Here is a 19,602-nt window from a genome sequence, read left to right as displayed (position 1 = left end):
ATAGGTCGACCAGGTTTGGATAAGTCCTTCTATGGGGACAGACAGACAGACGACACCGAAGCGAATACAATAGCCCGTACCTTATACCTTTTTTTTATTACTATCGTAATGAAAAAGAAGGACGGGCTAGAAAGCGGTATTCATACATTTTGGCAACTTGCACAAAGTAGTCCGTCAGTATCTAAAACTACAATGAGTTTTTAGCTGGAATAAAGAATAGTTTGTTCTCTAATATGTGCTGCTCTCTGTTAGTGAGAGAGTTAACTAGGAGATCGAGTCCCTTTTACTTCAGAATATAGAAATTATAAATAATAAATATTTTTGAGTAGGGAATCTACCTGGATACGTATATTCTAAATATTCTTCCTCAGGTGAGATTCGAACCGGAAATACTTAGTGGTGGAGTATCCTAAACCGCTGACAAAGGGTGCGAGGAGCTGCAACTCAAGAACAAAAACGGTCAAGAGTGTATATGTACATTAACCGGTATAGATTTATTATTTGATTTGCACTTTTTTGGCCGCTCAGAAATTTTAATATAAGTCTGGATTAGTAGGTATAGGTAGGTAGGTAGGTACCTATGCTATTTTACAAAGTGCCGCGCCATTAGGCCTGTTTGAGATTCCAACTCATTGTTTACTCATTTTATTGTCCTTTTGTTTTTTATAAAATATCCCATAATATCCTCCGCATTGACGTTTTGGTCCCATGATTCCCTTCCAATCCTTATATCCTGATCTTTATACCTATCTACGTTACTTGCTTGTATTCTACTGATTACTCGTATTCATACTGTTATTCAATGAATTCATTCTTGTCCATGTGAACGGAAAGGATTACTTACCTGTCTTGTGAAAAGGTACGCAAGGTATACGAGACGTTGAATTGCATTACAAATATTTTTTAGCTGTAGAATAGTAAACCGACGAGAAACGAGTATTTTGTTTAGTTGGTTGTGTATGGTAACCTGTTGCTTTAGATCTGTGAATGTAAACACTTTTGCTTACGTTAAAATTTTGTTCAAAAATTCTTTAATTTTTTTTTCTCAACATTCCTGTGAACTTTATCCGTGCAAAATCCAATATTTGTCCGCCGAAAAATCTTTTCACGTCAATTTCGTGCTTCCAGATAATCCAAGTGTTCACCAAGGTGTTTGTTTATTTTTCCGTCCAATTTCTTCCCACATCTATGTCTATTATTTTGTAAACAGAGAAGGTATTTTAAAGGTAAGTTTAACTTAGATATCCGTATTCCTTGAGTTTAAAGAAAGTTGTTTGAACTCTACGTGTCCAGCAATAGTCAGCAAAGACTAAACAAATTAATCAAAGAGATAAAAATATGATAGTTTTAGAAAGAGGAATTTCGCTGGCATCCAGAATTTGTATTATGATAATCACAGAAGTTGTGGTAGGCTAGTAATAGCATAATACTTACTATAGGATTACAACAATGATTTTACAATTTTAGATGATCTTCAGGGTAGGTATTTCCGTTTATTTGTTCATTGTGTACATCTCTATACGTCTTGCGTCTATTAGAATACCTCTAACCATAATTACCTTTAAATCCAGCTGCCCATTGTTATTGTAGGTAAGGTGGTAGATTTTAGTTTCTTCAAGAATACTCGCAAACAATTACAAGCTTAAATGTAAGTACCTACCCATAACTATAGTAACTATTAAATCAGGTTCCAGGAATTACCTGATAGAAAATGGGTAAACCTCTTGATTATTATGTTGCATTGTATTACATATCTACCTACCAACCTACCCAGCCACCCAGCCTGTTGTTTCCTAGCTATGTATAATATACGTAGATACCTAATAGGTAGTAATAATGAAAGAGGGAAAAGTAACCAATTTGCACAGTTATTGGTTTTGACAAACCAAATTCTATCTACTCCTTTGGAGCATTTATTATCGTTGAGGATATTGTCAATCAAAGGCATAACCGAACCGGGATCTCGAAGTAAAATAATACTGACACCATCAGTTGTGTTTACAAGAAGCTAGTAGCCACAGTACCTGGACTGCTGATTGCTGATTGCCCCTCATATGATGTTAAGGCGGTCTCTTCCTGATCCCTTATGTGCCGCGTCCATTTTAATTTAGGACTATTGCACTGCCAAATTGCCCCTCATAATTATAATCCAGTCATAAATAAGGAAAGTAAAAAAAGAGACCAAGAGTCAATTGGGACTACTTGGCCAACAGAAGAGTAATCAGAGATTCCCTTTCAAGTATTCCGTTTTGAAATACCATAGTTATCCGTCAGATGGGAGTGTCGAATCAGGAATTGTCTGCGTGTTAAACAAACTTACAGCTATGCTCGTTGCGTAAACAATACCAGAGATATACTGATACAGATGCTAGACTACTGTCTCGAAGCAAAAACATTGTATGGAAGATAACATTAAACGTTACCCAAGAATACTGCTAAGATCATCTCTACCACAAAATGTCAGAGATCAAAAATCTTGTACACAGAAGTCAAAGACACCAGAATTCATTCAATCCTCTCAACTAGTACATTGACAATGGTGTGTTGTTGTGGAAATAATCATTTCTGCCATGAAAAATCCGTATGATCTATGATTTATTTCTTGTGACCTTGATATATTTATGTGATATAAATCGTTTTATATTTTTCCATTATTATTTAATGTTCATATCAAAGAGTTGAACATTAATACTAATCATAAAGACCTAGGTATAATATTACATGCCCTGTGCTGTCACGCAGCTATGTAGGTATGGGTACCTATTAGGTACTTGCTGCTCTTGAATGTTACTTCCTTGTACTTATGTATCTACATACTAGATACTCAACTTTCTATCACTCCTAGAAGTTCTAGACCAAAGAGAACCAAACTTACAGACACCATTATTGGGCATTTTTCTGTGGAGAAGCATGAATCCTAGGCCTATTTTTCATTTTCTTATCCTCAAAGTACAGTGTAGGAAAGCAGTGTTTTCGGTCCGATCTTAGAGTTCTTCTTCTTCTTTTTAGTCTAAATCTTGTGACTAGCTTTACTCTCCTACTAATGGCGAACGCATCAACATGAAGATTCAAGAAACCCTCACATATCGTCACGCTGTGTAGTCGGAGCGCACTCAATTAACTTGATTAAAGTTTCAGTCACAGAGTGATAACTGTTCTTAAACCCAGTCAGCCTGGAAGTTTTAACCCAAACCAATCCATGAATTCCTACTTAGGTATAAAAGAAAAGAAATAAAAACTGAAAAAACTATAAAAAAAAGTATGTAAAAAGGAATAGAGTAAGTACTTGTACTTATAGGGTAGATTCGTAGCTTGACCCATCTTTTGGGCTGTTGCCCCTACATTTAAGTCTCAGAGTGGTCTTTTTATGTATGGATCTTATACGGTAATACGGGTAATATTGTATAAGATGCTGGAATAAAAAGGGTTTGCTGTCAATCACTTTCTTTGATAGGTCAACTGCCCTTTTTTAATTCAGGAAATCAATCTAATAATTTCCTCTTTTTTCCTCGCACAAGCTTCCCTATACTCCGTTTTTTATCAGCTTTTTCCTCTAAAGATTTATGAGTATGGAGGGTGAAAAATGATCTCTCTCAAGAGACCGCAATTCCCCTTTTTTCTAAAAAGGAAAGGAGGAAATGATTGAAGTGAAAAATGTTTGTAGAACACAGTTCTCTGTAAGTAGAGAGAAAAATATCTCGAGGGAATATAACTATCATTGAAAGGATTTTTATCTTCATAGATTAGGCCCTTTGTTTCATTCAATCAATGTAGATTACCTACCTACTCTATACGTACTTAGATCCCTATTTATTGCTTATATTCTAGTTATTGAACTCTAAATGGGATAGAAATCAAGCAACAGTTATCTTGATATTCAAAGGGTTAAGTCTTCTTGAATATTAATTAAAATTTTCTATAACTTACAACAAAATAACACGCTGGTCTTTGAGTTGAATTGAATCCAGATTTATAATCATAGAATGTACTGACTTCAAATGAAGTTATTATTAACTGTAACTTGTAGAGAATAAGACTATTCTAGTTAACTCGGCGATATAGGGACTGTTTTAGACCAGTACCTAGATATAGGTCATTGATTAAGAAGACATGAATTTCATGTTTTAACGATCCGCTAGAAATATTTAATTTGAACTGTGGAAAAGATACCCAAGATATTTCGTAATGTAAACAGCTATCACATGTACATAAGGTAGTTATTTAGCATTGAGGAATGCATCTCAAAATAGTCTAAAAATTTCAATGTCTAAAATCCAATCTTCTGATCCTTGGATCCTGGATTGAAGAAAAGCTAATTTCGTCTTATGTTATGGTTGGGTTGAATTGCAATTTGGTCTACATGAGGGAATCTCTTCCTGTTAATGGAAGTTAGGAACTAAGTGTACCTATTATAGTCGAGATTTATTTTTGCATCCAAACTAAGACGAAATTCGCAAACGTGCCAAGGCAAATTCTTTTGTAAAAATAGGCCTTACATGGGATTAAGATCTAAACATACTCAATATTCATAATTTGTGAGGAACGTTCAATTTTTTCCGTGCCAACTTATTTTGTTTTTGCTAAATATGGTAATTTTATGTTCGGTGGCCTCACGAGGAAAGAGGAAGAGGCAAGGACGAGATGGGGCCATCAGTAAAATTAATGGGACTAGCCATATTCTAGGTGAAGAAAAAAAATCTCGTAGAAACTGGAAATGTACTCACTGAATTGGCATAAATTCTTTTGGAACTTCGAACGTAAATGTTACTAGAGTTTCCTATTTACCAGTCTTACTAACTTTGTTCCTATTGACTTGGAATACGAGGATGAATAATTAATCTTTGGATATCACAATCTGTACTAACATTCACTGATCCACCCTAGATAATTATTATCAATCCACTCGAGAGGCTAGAGTTGTCTAAGAGTGACAACAAGATGTTGTTTTTAGACAAATAAGGTTGTTCGCCATAATATCGTCCATAGAAAGCACTCGATACCATTTGGTAAAAGACCCTGACACCAATGTGATCCTATACATATTGATACGATACGCGAACAAGGAAAAAGCACTCGATACCATTTGGTAAAAGACCCTGACACCAATGTGATCCTATACATATTGATACGATACGCGAACAAGGAAACCCATATTACCCATATAGCTCTACTATATCTATTTTACTAGCATAATCCACAGCAGAGCTGCCTAACAGTGTGCCTAGGGCAAAACCTCTAGGAATGTAGGTATTCATGTATAGCTATCAATGAAATGACCTTTAGCTAGAACAAGGAATATAGTAGAATGGGACAATGTGTACCTTTAATAGATAATCGTAATGCAAAATTTTGTACATCAGGGACAGTAGGTAGGTGCTATCTGTCAGTATATTCATAAAGTAATTTCTTTCAGATTTAATGGTCCCCCAAGTCCCTTTCCTTTTGAAAGCACCTGCGGGCCACGTGAAACAGCTGGTAATCCTCAATGTAAGGCTGACTGGTCCGTGATTTAGACAGTTCTGACCTAGGCTGCTTGTGTACAATATTGGACATTGAGTCAATGTCATGCTTACCTGGAGTTTACTACTAGGCTTTTCATGATCACACATGATTCACGATGGTTTTCATATGAATTCAATGTTATTTTATTGAACTTTTATTTACCGGTGACTCAGATGAATGCATTTAGTTTGCCCTGAGCTTTTTCGCGGCTTGGTGCAAATAAAAATCACTTTGAAAGAGATTTGTAAATCCAAGATGGAGATGCTAACATGCACGTCAAGTTTACTTCAGACTACTAGTTTGGGTACTGATCTACAATTGGTCACTAAACTTGTACTTACATTGGTTACCAAACAATACCATCTACATCAAAATATACGTATCAGTTCAAATAGCTATTTAGCTCAAACATTTCAGATTCTTAGCTAGGTACTGATGTACTGATTTAGGTAGCTAATTTCTTAAAAATGTAGTCAGTTACAAAATCCAAAAGTTGGATCTGGATGTTCTTAGCCTGGCCTAGACCTTCTACATATTATAATTCTATGTATATCCATCCCTGGAATGACTATTGGTATCTAAGATGAACTCTATACGTTACACACATGTAGGGTGTTAGTAAATGTATGAGACAGTCTGATCAGAAATGCAAATCAACAATGAAAAACTTTTCGAGAAAACTCAACTAGAGAAGAGTATTTCAGTATGGGATCAATGCGGTCCCATTGGACCTTTTGGGCCTGATCAGCAACTTTCCTTTTAATATGTTGCCAAAACCAAATGTCAGCCCAAAATCAATCGCCCTACGGCTGATTGAGAGGCTGACGAAAAACGCCGACCACGACTGAACACGGGAAAAGGCGAAGAAGGAGAAGATCATTAGAAGTGGACTAACAGTTCAAGAGGCATCGTGTAGCAAACAAAACGGAATTCTCATTTTGCATTTTTCGTATCTATCTACATTTCAAACAATTTGAGGAACACCCTATCCTAAGTTATTGATCGCACATTGATCCATCAGTCATCATCCTGAAGAAGTTAGAAGTTGAAATGAAAATACATACTTCGTCATTAATAATAAGAAGCGTTCATGTTGGATAAGAATCTTAGCCGATAGTAATTGAACTTGGGATGTGGTTTGTAATAGAACAGGGGGTTCTCAATCTATGAAATATGTACATTCCATGAAAAATTGGTCCTTAGAATCACACAAGTACCAAGAAAGATCAGAATGAAGGCCATATGTGGAGGAAAAGGCACTAAACATATGGTACCTACTCATGTAACTCACCAATACAATACTCCTTGAATGAGGCTGAAAAGTTCCTTTACCCCAGTAGTAAGCCACTATCTTATGGTCCTAGCTAGAACTTTACGTGTATAATCTACCATGGCATTACCTCAGATGGGTTGAACGTCAGAGATTGCTCTAGGCAATAATCCCGTCCATTGATTGAATCGTTAGTATATTCTGATTATTAGACGGAGTTCATTAATCCAGTGCCAATCGTGCATTCATCGTAGTTCCAGTCTGGGTACCACTAGTTCATTGTCCACATACCATAACCACATGAGCTACGAACGATTTATTCACTGCGTTTAGTATCTCCGTGTGTGCAAATATGTGAAATAAGTGGCGATGTTGGGGAAAAACAGTATCCGTTCATGTAAGCGTCATCAATACAGGTAAACTTAGCATCAGGGTAAATACTACGTAGCATTAGGGTAAATACCTATATTAGATTAATGAAATAATAGGTTTGGCCAAAGCTGTGCTGGTGAACTCGGGTGGTAGGTAATTAGCTAATTAGGTAATAAATATCCATATTCAGAGATTCACCCCGCCTAGCACCTATTGGTTACCTAATTTCAATGTCTTCCCCATTTTACAGACTCGTCGGCAGATCCTGCCACTTAAGTATCCACCTGCACGAGCTAAAAATCACTTTTTCTGGGGGAATCTAAAACGGATATTTCCACCCATTGGCCTTACCAATTTCAACATGCCTATCACTGATTCTGTGAATACCCGCACCGTGCTGGCACACAGATAGTAAATAGAGTGGGTGTGTGCCCGTAATCAAATTAAAATAAATAGTACCTACAATAGTACGCATCACGGAATTCAACGTACAGGCACGATTTTGAGAAGGATTCAATATTTGATAAATTTAATTTCATTACATTTAACTTTATCAATAAAGTTCGCCTCAAGGCTAGGTTAACTAGGTCAGTTTCTAGTCTGAAGCTAGCTCGCATTCCTTAGGCATTCTTTGAAACGTGCAGTGTTTACAGTGTGCTTGCTCCCTTTGTTTTGATTTCATAGAAAGGTAAAATTGATTGCCCAAATAAAGTGACTGAGGAGGAAATTTGTTTGCTTATTTCAGGAAAGATTTGAACTCGAAAATAAAGAGTGCCCTTTAGTCTACTAGTATCTAAATAAGAATATTCCTACTTCTGTCACATCCACTAAAAACGTTGGCTTCTTTCCTTCTGACAGCCTTCTGACATTTGCAGAACATGCCAAACTCATGTCCCAAAGAGTGCGTCAACGCAATAACATCCTGAAGTGTCTAGCCGGAACGAGCTGGGGAAAAGACAAAGAGACACTTACCGTAACGTACAAGGCCATTGGAAGATCCCTCCTCAACTATGCAGCTCCTATTTGGACACCCCAAATCAGCAACACAAACTGGCAAAAGCTCCAGGTGGCACAAAACTCAGCCCTAAGAACCATAACTGGCTGCCATCTGATGTCCCATCAAGACCACTTGCACAGAGAAACATCCATCCTACCTGTGAAGCCACACAACGAGCTGCTTGCATCCCAATACCTGTTGCAATGCCACGCCACCACACACCCATGTAATGTCCTTCTCCACCGTCCAACCCCTCCTCGTCACATCAGAGGAAACCTCGTCACCAAATTCCTTGAACATGTGTCCAACTACATCCCTCCTGACGGACTGGACGCACTCACATACAAGATCGGACTCAGGGGGATTCACACGGACTTTGTGGAGAGAGCGATAGGCGAGTACACCGTGAATCGAGTCCTTGATGATGTTCCACCTGACATCAACGGTGCAGAGATCGACCTTCCACGTAGCACGCGTTGCACCCTTGCCCAACTTCGATCAGGGTGGTGCCGCCTACTCAACAGCTACATGTCCAGGATAGATGGAGTAACGTCAAACTCATGCCCGAAGTGTAACACCGGGCCCCACGAAGAGATAGAGCGATCAGTGTGTGAACTATGAAATGTGAATGAGTGAATGGATCTCGTTCTTATAATATAAGGACGGACCCAACGGAGGCGGCACGCTTCCTTGATCTGAGGACGGCAGAGGAGGTCGATGAACGATGCTAACACAACAACAACAACAACAACAACAACAACAACAACAACAACAGCTTCTTTCCTCTGTAAGATCCTTTATAACCATTCTGGCAGTTCAAGTCCGGGGATAAAAAATAGGAACTCCAATATATCCTCTTTTATTAACTTTATTTTTTTTTTCTTTAATATTTTTCTTGTTATATTTTTAGGTAGGTATATTATTTTATTATTCTTAATTTGTAATACACAAAATTATATCAATAAAGAGGTGCTCTATTAAAATGTTGGTATAATGGAACAACTTGTTCTAAGCTGACAGTCTAAATAAAGCACTACTTATACTTATACTTATCCCTTATCCACTAACTTTAACTGCTAACTTCCCCACACTACGGTCCCCACTATAATACAGCCCCCTGAGATTCCTGAAATTAGGAGATAGGATAGCAGCGGCCTTCAGCTGATTCCGATGAATAGCAAAATAACCTAAAGCAACAATCGAGCCCATTGAATCCATTGATTGATATTTTATTTAAACCTAGCGGGTTTTAACCATCTGATACCGCAGTAATAAAATTCATGCTCTTGGTATATTGGATTCATTGATCATTTTTACTTTTCTTGTATTCGATTCTTCGAGAGATGAGGGCAAGTTTTATTCATACAAAAACTGAACAACAAAATGTAGGTACTACCTACGTAAATGTAGATACTTGGGGATGTTAGACAAGAAACTTTAAAAGGAAGAAAAAATAGACCAATCTTAGAAAGTGTATAATTAGCTTTGGTACAATAATTACTTCACATTTCTAGACGTATATTGAAAGCGACTCTTTCATATTCGCACTCATTCTGTGCAATTTTGCCTATATTTGTGTCATTATCATAGTTCTTTTCTAGATTTGTCGGTAAGATTAAAAGAGGACTCCAATTAAACTTATTTTAAACAATTATTTATTGTGAAGAAATAACTGTCTGAAATGAAACTAATACGCGGCTAGAAGCTAAGCAAGATTTTGCCGCCTCGTTAAGAAAGGATTTAGTCCAATATGTCATAGAAATAGATAATGTTCAGCTTTCCAAGAGATTGTGAATGTTAATTGTGAGCATTTTATTCTGGATCCAGGCATTGTTCCTCTCAAGTGAGATGTAGGCCGACTGTATACTTTACTGTAGGACCTAGTATGCCTGTTCAATTTTCTCTATATTTCTAAACCCGTGCTCTTTCTATGTCTCTCCAGATTAGATTCCTGAGCATTTCTGATCAGCAAAGTTCAAATTACAAAGTTTCTTCGTGAAACAAGGCTCTGCATTTCCTCTCACTTTCATTATTTCCCTCTATGTCTCGACTGTAGCTATGTAGAGACGCAGAAATTCTACCTCACTGCCTGCAGGATAAATTCCAACGCATTGCCAGGTTAAGATGATAAGATGCATACCAAGTTGCCAACATAAGAAGTTATTCTTAAGTTTTCCGAGATGAGCTCAAACACAAAATGAATGCACATCAGAAACATTATGTAGATAGTTACCTAATTACTTTTTCGTTCAAGGAGGCACTTACATGGTAACTGGGTAAGAATTGTATTTGTGTTTTCATAGTAGGTAGGTACTTATTCCTCATCTTACCTAAAATACTCATGGCAACTCATGGACTAACAAATTTTCTGCTAAAACAAGAATCTACTTTTATCTATTTTCAAGTTTTGATTGTCAAATGTTTTGCCTGTCACCAATAGGTTATCCGGAGATTGATGTGACAATGATTTGATTTGTAACTCCAGAACATCAGGGCGTCGATGTCGTGCAGCCAAGAGTTACAACTCTAATTGATTATGAAATGAGAACACAAATAACACATCGTGAAGAAAATCTCTCGCTGATTTTCCACTAGGAGTTAGAGGAGATGCCAATGCTTATTGATTCTATCTGTTTCTATTGATAAAGCGAGGCATGGCTAATCTCATATACTTCCTCGAGACAGCCATTTGTTGGAAGCTGCGTTGGAGTTGGTATTAGATTCCTCTTGTGTGCTGTCGGCCAGAACCAGATACGCCACCTTAGAGAACTACATTATCGTTTTGTTATAGCTCCATCTGAAGCCAAAGCAATATTCCAGACCTTGAACCCAAAAGCTTTACATTAACATGTAGTTCAAGAGTTCAGCAACCAAATACATTATCTCTTCGAATCACTTCATTGTTCCTAACCAAATTGTGTAACTCTTGCATTGAACTTATTTCACAGTTGTAAAATTTTGCTGTTTTATGATGTGTTGAAAAATAATCTTGAAATGAATGAAAACCATGAATTTATGCAACAGTTCAGAAACAGTTTACTACGTTGAGCATACTTGGGAACTCCATTCTGTTTTACCTGTGGCCATTCATAGAAAAAATAAAATAACAATATTTACGATGTCCTCATTTCCATAAGTATCTAATAAACATTGGGGTTTATTTTCTAATTATTTTCAAAATATGGGTTCCCCAAACTTCAGCTCAAGATGAAATATTGACGAAATTGAAGTTTTAAGGAGGCAGTCCTTCGTTCTGTTAGAAATCATAAAATCCTGACAATCTTCTCTTTAGCCCTCGAATAGTGCCTATTCCCGGTAGCCAATAAATCTCTTGTTCTGAATCCACTTCTTATACTTTTAATTGAAATTTTGAAATACCACCCATTTCTTGGAAACTACGAGCTCAAATTATGTCAAATGGAAAAACAGTAATGCAATGTGCTTTACCTGCTCATGGCAGAACAATATCAATCTACCGTCAGCTTATTCAAATATGTTAACGGAAATAAAAGCAATCACTGAAGCAAATATTTGTATCATTTTACATTGAGGTTGTTTCCCTGAAAAATTTTCACTCCCTGATCCGATATACTTGTGCAATATCCTTTTGATGTCTGATGAAGTGATGACATAATTATTGGATGTTTGGGTGTCTATTTTAACTGATTGGGTGTCTAATCTGTCTAGTATCAATGTAAGAATCTGATTCGGTCTTATCTGTTTATTTTTGTTGTTTTTCTCTTGCAAATTGACAATATGCCATATACCTACCTACTTACTTATGACAATGATTTTTGAGCTTTGAATGATTGCATCTAAATGCAAAATTGAGACAGACCTACACGTTAACTAAATTGGGAAAAATCTTTCTAAAACTCCTATGCTATCATTATCCTACGAATAGTTCGTCCTAGGTATACGTGTGTGTCTAAATAAAATGAAGAGTGAAGTTCTCTACTTAGCACCTAATTAAAAATACCACACCCGCTGTTAGAATACAATGCTCCAAACAGCAGAAGCATATAATAATATTGTGGACTCCTATGTGATGGAATTTGGCAAACTTGTGGTGTGTACTTAATATTGTCACACAGGCACGAACCTTATCCTGTAGTTAGATACGTATTATCATAATTATCTATAGACACCTATATTATACACATTATAGATATTCATAATTTTATTCATAGACCATGAACTTGAAATGCTTCCACTTTCGCTACTCAAGTTTTCATTACGGGTCTCTTAGGACAGTGTCATTCATTTCCTGTCTTGATTCTCCAGGACTATATGCTTATGGATATAGGTATGCTTAGAATGATGTAACATAAATGGTGTGTCCCATTCTTATAATTCAGTAAATTTACTTGAGAGGATTCCCTTGTCTCATTTAATCCTATTATTTTCATTGTTGTCAATTGCTGCTGAATGATGAGTGATGACTATTGAAAACTGGAGGACCATAGTAGGTATGGATCTAGGACCTCGTGAAATGAAGCTAATAATAATATTGGTGCTCTGATACAAAATCTCAAAATGTTATTACAAGCAGTAGTACCTGTCTACAAGTAGTAATGAATCTCTCACATCCTTTTGCGAGTATACCCTGTGCCACAATCTGGCTCGAGACTACGAGTACCTATTTAGAATCATTTCCTCAATACTTAAATCTACGTGATCGCCCTGAGAAAGTAAACAGCATCAAATAAAATCAATTTGACTAAACAAGCAATAATTTGAATCTAATTATTGGTTCAAGTCGTTAAAATTGACCATTAAAAAAGTTGTAATACTCACAAACTTTCAGAGTTATCTCATGAAACCGGTAACAAGCTTTGCAAAATATATTCTTGTTGAAAGTTCAGGTACCTAATTATCTGATTGTATCCTATTCGTTGCGGTTTAGAGGAGTCCTTTTGACTGTGTGAAAAAATGTGAGGTATTTGTAAAGCGTTTATTAGGCTAATGAGATAAATCCTTTAAGGGGTTTTATTTTGCCTGTCCAGAGAATCAAGGAGTCTGAGATTTTTCTCATATGATTCCAGATTTCTACCACTAAGAGAGTCCTTGCTTGGTATCCATTGAGACCTCCGTTCAATCCCTAGAGAAGATAGATTAAAAGACGTCAATATTGAAGATCTCAGCTGTAAACTACCAGTAATCCGAACTCCTGGAAAAATTTGTACATAACTGCGGTCTTATAGTCAGGTAATAGATCATACTTGGAGCTTAGCCCCTCCTAATGGCAGAGCTTAGCCCCTCCTAATTTTAGACTGCGAGAGTAAAGGGACTTTTCAGTCCTATGCTGGTAGTATAAACAAGGTATATTCTATTCTATTCTATTCTATTCTAATGGTTAATCCTTAAATAAAATTATCTCATCCACTGAAAAGTGTATTAGTCAGAAAATGCTGACTGGACATTCTGGACAAGCTCAAGTTTCATTCGTGCACTATTGGACATTACTCCAAAGCAAAAGTATTAGAGAAATCGTACGTATGAACAACATACTATGAGAGTGTTTCATTAAGACAGTGAAGTACTATGAAGAACTCTAGATGAGTACTTTGTTATGAATAATGTAAACAAAACCAAGTCTGAAGTAAGTACTTTTAGTGCTGGCACCATTGTACTTTAAGAGCAGAATATACCGGATGTCTTAGGGACAATAGTTTAGTTCCCCCTTGAATACTCGCATTTGAAACTTTGGTAAGAAAGGGGACATTTTCTCATGAAATTTATTAGATGCCTTGAAATTTTCGGCACTAATAGGTATTATAATTATGTTTAAGTAGATACCTATGATACAAGTTTCTTAATCTTGTCATTTTAAACGAAGAAATACCGCTTTCCAGAATCTTCATTTGTAAGTTTCATGAAATTTACACTTTATTTTCATTGTCCCCACCCTGTATTACCTACAAAGTAGGTACAATTTAGAAAATGACTTAGACCAAGTCTTTAGCCAAAGTATTTGCATTGGGCATTGTGATCAAGTGGTCATCACACCCGCATTGTAACCAGGAGGCCCAGGTTTGAATCGGGGTGGATTCATAATTCATTACTACTTTCAGATTGCAATTTTTTGCTCTCTAATTGGTCTTCTTAATGAGTAGGTACAAAGAGTCTACTTCTAAGTTAATGTTGCACTACTAGGTCTCTTTGAATTCCGCATAGGTATTATTTTCCTCTGAAACCATCAGCGCACTTAGATTCTGTTTGTAGACAACAGATTTCACGTCTGAATGTGATGAATCTAAAATTAGCTCTATAGAATACCTACTCATAAATCAGAGGTATGTCAGAGTTTGTCAGAGGTATGTGTGAAAAGCCTCTCTTTACTACTACGTTCTGCATTTGGTACCTACCTTGCTTACGTCATCGGAAGTACTCTCCATATCTATGGTTCAGGTTTGCACTGTGGTTTATTTCAGTTTAAATACGGCTCCTTCTCTGCCCAAGGTTAAACCATAGGACTTTACACTACGAATGTTCATTTAGAAAATGGACTCCAGAGGACGGTAGAAGACTAAAAGCTTGAAATATTTGAAAGAGATGACTTTGTGACAAAATAAAAGTAATAAATACATAAAGAAATATTACATAAGATAAATATTTTCTTAGTTACATCACTGCTGACATCACTCAACAAAGTTTGCCAACAAAACACCGCATATTAAATAGAAGACGTAGAAGTGATTTGATAAAATATTAATTAGGTTTGTAGAATGTAGGTACTTTTGATTCTTTCGAATTACATTTGTTGCCGTTTTCCGTGGTGTTTAGATGTCCACAACCACCTATTGCTTGCAAAAAATTGAGGTGTAGGTAATTAAGGGGGTTCCAACTAAAACTGTTCAAAACTCAGAACTGTGTTCATTACAGTCTCTTTCAAATCCTTTTTACTTACTTAGGTACGCACTTAAATTCCATTTACGTATCATAAACTCATGATTTACTTTATGTGTTCAGAGTACTTCAGAGGTATAATTTAACGATATGGTTTCAGAAAACGATTTCTAATTCTTTGCTCTTCTTCAACTTTAGCTACTTTTAGAGCAGGCAGTATTATTCAGTAGTGATGGTAATCCGTGTCATCATTTTAAGTTTCCCTTTTGTAAGTTTCGGGGTAGCAAACCTCTTTGGATATTACCAAACCTCTCGTTTCAAAGACGTGGGTAATTTAGGTACCAAACGATTTGGCACCGAATCAAGCAATTTTTGCTTTATTCATATTAATTTTGCTATTTTCTTCATTTTCCAGATTCATTCCACATGAGGCTCAACTGACCCTAGGAGCAAGAGAGAGGGAGACGAAGAGGGAGAGAGGCCAAGATGAGGCTGAACGGAAGCAAACATGGTGGTGAATCTATGTCGTCTTCCTCCACAAACGAAGCAGGTAACCGACTGATAGTCAACGAGGGTTTTAAAAAAAAAAAAAAAAAAAATGTATTTCGTGAGTACAAAAATAATAATTTTATTATTTTTATCTTGGCATTATGAGATTGAGGTACCAAATCCATACCCATCCCTGAAAACCTGAAAATTTTCAAAAACTTTTCATCCCATCTGTCATAACCGCTGGGTAACCAAATGATATACTCCCCATATGGTGTATTAGTGGAAGTCACAAAAGTGTTTGATGTATATGTGGTACTAATTGGTTTAATTGTGTGTGAAAAGTACCCGAGAAGAAATGAAGGGAAGGTCTAAAGGACTTCCTTCATCCAGTTTATGAATTAGCTCTGATTATTACGACATTGTTGGAAGATAGAAGAAATGGTAAACGATAAAGGGGAAAGTAAAAGAGACACATCCACCAAAATAGCTGAAAAAATGGTAAACGAAAAAGTACGTTTAGCCCCTTACTTTGCCGTTTACCATTTCTTCAGCTATTTTGATGGATGTGTCTCTTTTACTTTCTCCTTTATCGTTTAACGTATCTTCAAATGGTTGAATTTTCCGAAAGTTTATAGGGTTCTGTAGTTCCAAGAATATTTCATTCTTCATGAGCGTATAAATGAATCTAGGTAAAAATCTTCAGACCATAAGAGTGATGTACTTACGAGATTTATAGACCAATTGAGTTGCTTATAGCGTGGATCTAGAAAATTAGCAATACCGTACTCAGAGAGTGAGATTTTTAATGATCATGGTAGTTAACTTAGCCATTCTCAAGACAGGGGTTTCTAACTTGGACTTAATAATGTTGGTTTGTGCTGAACAAACGATTTTTGATGCACATCTGTTTTGGTGGATGTGCCTCTTTTACCACACAAAAGGATCTAGCTCACGTAAATACCTGCTTATATGGATATATGGTAATTCTTGTCATTCATAGGAAAGGAACTTTTTTTTTAATTTTCCCTGAGACCGCAAATTACTTTCTAAAGAGAAAAGAAAACCTAGAAAAGAGCAACTCTCCGAAGAAAACTAACGAACTTCTATTGTGAACGCGACCTAAAAGCGTCAGCTAAGGCGTCATTCTGTCAAATGATCGTGTAAACGGCGCTTAATGATAAGCCAAGCTGTGATTTGATCTGAGCAGATGCTCAACAAGTCAAGATAGGCACTGTAGGAACTCATAGGTCTGAGGTAGGTCTGATAGAATACCGAGTTACTGAGGTAGTTTTATATACAAAGTGCAAGGTAGAGAGCTCGAGTAGATAAACCCCGAGATATTAGAGTGATTAGGAATATTGTGAGTGATGGTTGCCATTAGAATTACCTCTCAATTCTCACTCAATAAAATCTATTATGAGACACCTACAATAGTATAGGTAACTACGTTTACCGTAAAAGTGCTTTTACCTTAGGTATAGTCTGAAAATGGCATTCAAGTAGAATCTAACCATCATTTGGCAACCTGGGTCTGAGTGGTTAAGAGATACCTTCCTACATAGTAAGTACCGCGATGTAGGTACTTACCTAATATTATTTATTACCCTATAAATTATAATATTATATTGTGTATCTCCCATTAAAGAAAATAGGTTAGTCACCTATCCATAACGTAGTTTTCCTTTTCGGACACAAGTTTTTTTGAAACGCATCTACACTGGCTCCCTACTTACGGTGAAAGTTTAAAGCTCCCTTCAGTCAATCAACAAGGGGGAAGCAATCAGCATTGTTTGTTAAAGAAGAATATTATTAATTAATACTTAAAATATAATTAAATATCAATTTTATTGTTCATTACGTGAATGCTATCTAGTGACAAACAATGCTACAGCTTTGGAGCTAAGTACGGTATTGATTTTACAAGCTTGCTGCACTTTGTGAGCTTCTTTCTCCTCTCGTATTCAAGATTTTCTCTCTGTGCCAACAGTGCGTGCTCCATTGTTTTTGTTTATAATTATAATTTCTTAAATGTGTTTACGTTCGGGGAACAGTTATGCATTAGTTAAGCGATTGTAAACAAAACAGGCAAAGTGTGTAAATAAGTTTAATTGTTTTTCAATTATGCAATAATTCAACAATAACTTCTTTCCTCTTTGATGTTTGTTTTTTCGAATGGTGAAAAATATTAAATTTGTTCTCGTGAACGCAATTTTACGAGTTGAATTTCGTGTTATTTAACAACTGTAGGTGTAATATAGTGCCTCGTATTTTATTGTACCTGGTAGATTGGGAAGGATACCTATAAATTCAGGGGTGGTTACTCAAGCGGGAAATATTTTGAAGCGGTAGCCGGCTGTTACCCAGACACGTGTGTTGGACTGTTTTTAGTTTCAGAACTCGAAAATTTCAGAATTCAGTACGGTATGAACATTGATAGCCACTAGATCCTGAGCTGGTATTGTAAACAAATGAGTTCAAAGTTTAGATGTCCGTAGTTTTGTTTTGTTTACATCGCGTTTTATAATCCGTAATATTATTTCTGTAGAAAAAATATTAAAAATTGTTAATTATCATCTCTAACATTTGCTCTTTTTTGTTTGGGTTTGAACTTACCTAGTGAACTATTTAATAAAAATCTATAAACTTAAAATAATTGCGTATTCTAGTCTCTTTAAAATGTCGACAGTTATACGTAGTCTTTTCGTGACGAAGGAAGGAAAGTAATTTTCATACCTACCTAGCATATTTTTACTAAGATTCATTAGTCTTCCAAAAAAACATAATTTCCAAATTTGACTGTCACCAGAATATGAGCAATAACTAATTATTTGTTTCAACATTATTTTATTTACTTCAATTATAAAGTAATAATGTCTAAGTAACCAAAGTGTTGGAAAGTGTGAACTTCAGACACCAACTGTAAGTTGTGGTAGTTGATGGTGGTTGTAATAAATCTAACATGCCGTGCTATTTGTGATAATGATACCATAATCAACTTACCAATCAACTCACCTGCTCGTCAGGAGGAAGTCTCCAGAATAATGGACTCGAAAGACGTGGCTTTGTACTTACTAGAAAGCATGAACCTGGGAGATAAAGACTCAGTTTATGCTAAACTGCTACACGGTTAGTTCTCAAGATATACCATCTGCTCAGCGTACAAAATATTAGCAGACGTTGAAATGGATGGATTAATGGTTTATTTATGTGGTACCCTACCTAGAACAACCTCTAGCGTAGCGACAAAATAATCTATAAGTCTTTTTACCATGTTGCTAGATTCCAAGCAATACTGATGGTCTATGGTGCTTCTAAGAAACCTAGATTATATTTTTTTGTTTCTGCTTCATGGTTTACGGGTTCTTTGATCCCCTTTGCCTAGGAATAAAATCCTGGGTTAACACGGAAATACAACCACAATGAAAGGGATGTTGATAACAAAAAAGTCCTCGAAAATTCTATATACCTATAGATGTAGATCTGTCCTAGGACAGGTTTCAACACGACGTTCTCCACTTTTCTCGATATTGGGCGTCCTCCTTCATTTGAATTCCTCCTTCATTCGAAATTCCTCCTTCATTCGAAAATTCTAGTATAATAAAAGTAATACTTAATAATATTGCTTTCCTATCCTAGTTAGATATAAGAGCAAGTGCATAATCCCATTTCATAATAGAAAAAGAGTAGTAGTATCTTTTTTAACTAGATAGTCTGTTGTATAGTTCCTGATATAAAATTTATCGCTCCTAATTACTCATAGTTAAAGTCAGCTACATAATTATGCAGATTATTCTGCCTCTGTTATCGAAAACTTTACACACAGGGTACTCCGGCAGGATAGCTATTTCAGCTCCACATTTTTCGTAATTAGAGTAGTTTCTACCTCCATAGCTTCATTATGCTATACATTATCTGATGTCTGCTAATTAAAATAATTTGCAAATACTTCATCCTCTGCTTGGTATGTAAAAAAAACATAAATCTACCTGCGTATATTTAGACATCTTGAAAAATAGACTTCTAATAATAGGAAGTAGGGAAGTATTTAGAAGGTAAAATGATTGAAACTTGTGATGGCTGTATACGCGGAACTCATAGGTACTCGGGACTTCCCACTTCA

General features: G+C 36.2%; 1 protein-coding gene across 4 annotated transcripts in view; it reads left to right on the top strand.

The window, feature by feature from the left end:
* Positions 1–909: 909 nt before the first annotated feature.
* LOC103505583 (echinoderm microtubule-associated protein-like 2) overlaps positions 910–19,602 on the top strand; it is a 39,215-nt gene continuing 20,522 nt past the window's right edge. For 2 of the 4 annotated variants that reach the window (XM_008469923.3, XM_008469922.3), the window contains exon 1: positions 17,368–18,608. In XM_008469923.3, coding sequence (XP_008468145.1) covers positions 18,419–18,608 — 190 coding nt within the window. In that variant the 5' untranslated portion in view covers positions 17,368–18,418. Of the gene's footprint in view, positions 1,227–13,186; positions 13,350–15,405; positions 15,541–17,367; positions 18,609–19,602 lie in introns of those variants that run through there. The other 2 variants (XM_008469924.3, XM_008469925.3) reach the window with 2 other exon arrangements.

The sequence above is a fragment of the Diaphorina citri genome, unplaced genomic scaffold (genome assembly GCF_000475195.1).
Source record: "Diaphorina citri unplaced genomic scaffold, Diaci psyllid genome assembly version 1.1 scaffold183, whole genome shotgun sequence".
NCBI classification, from domain to species: Eukaryota; Metazoa; Arthropoda; class Insecta; order Hemiptera; family Psyllidae; genus Diaphorina; species Diaphorina citri.
Note: the sequence above shows the minus strand (reverse complement) of the source record. Positions and strands in the feature narration are given on the sequence as shown.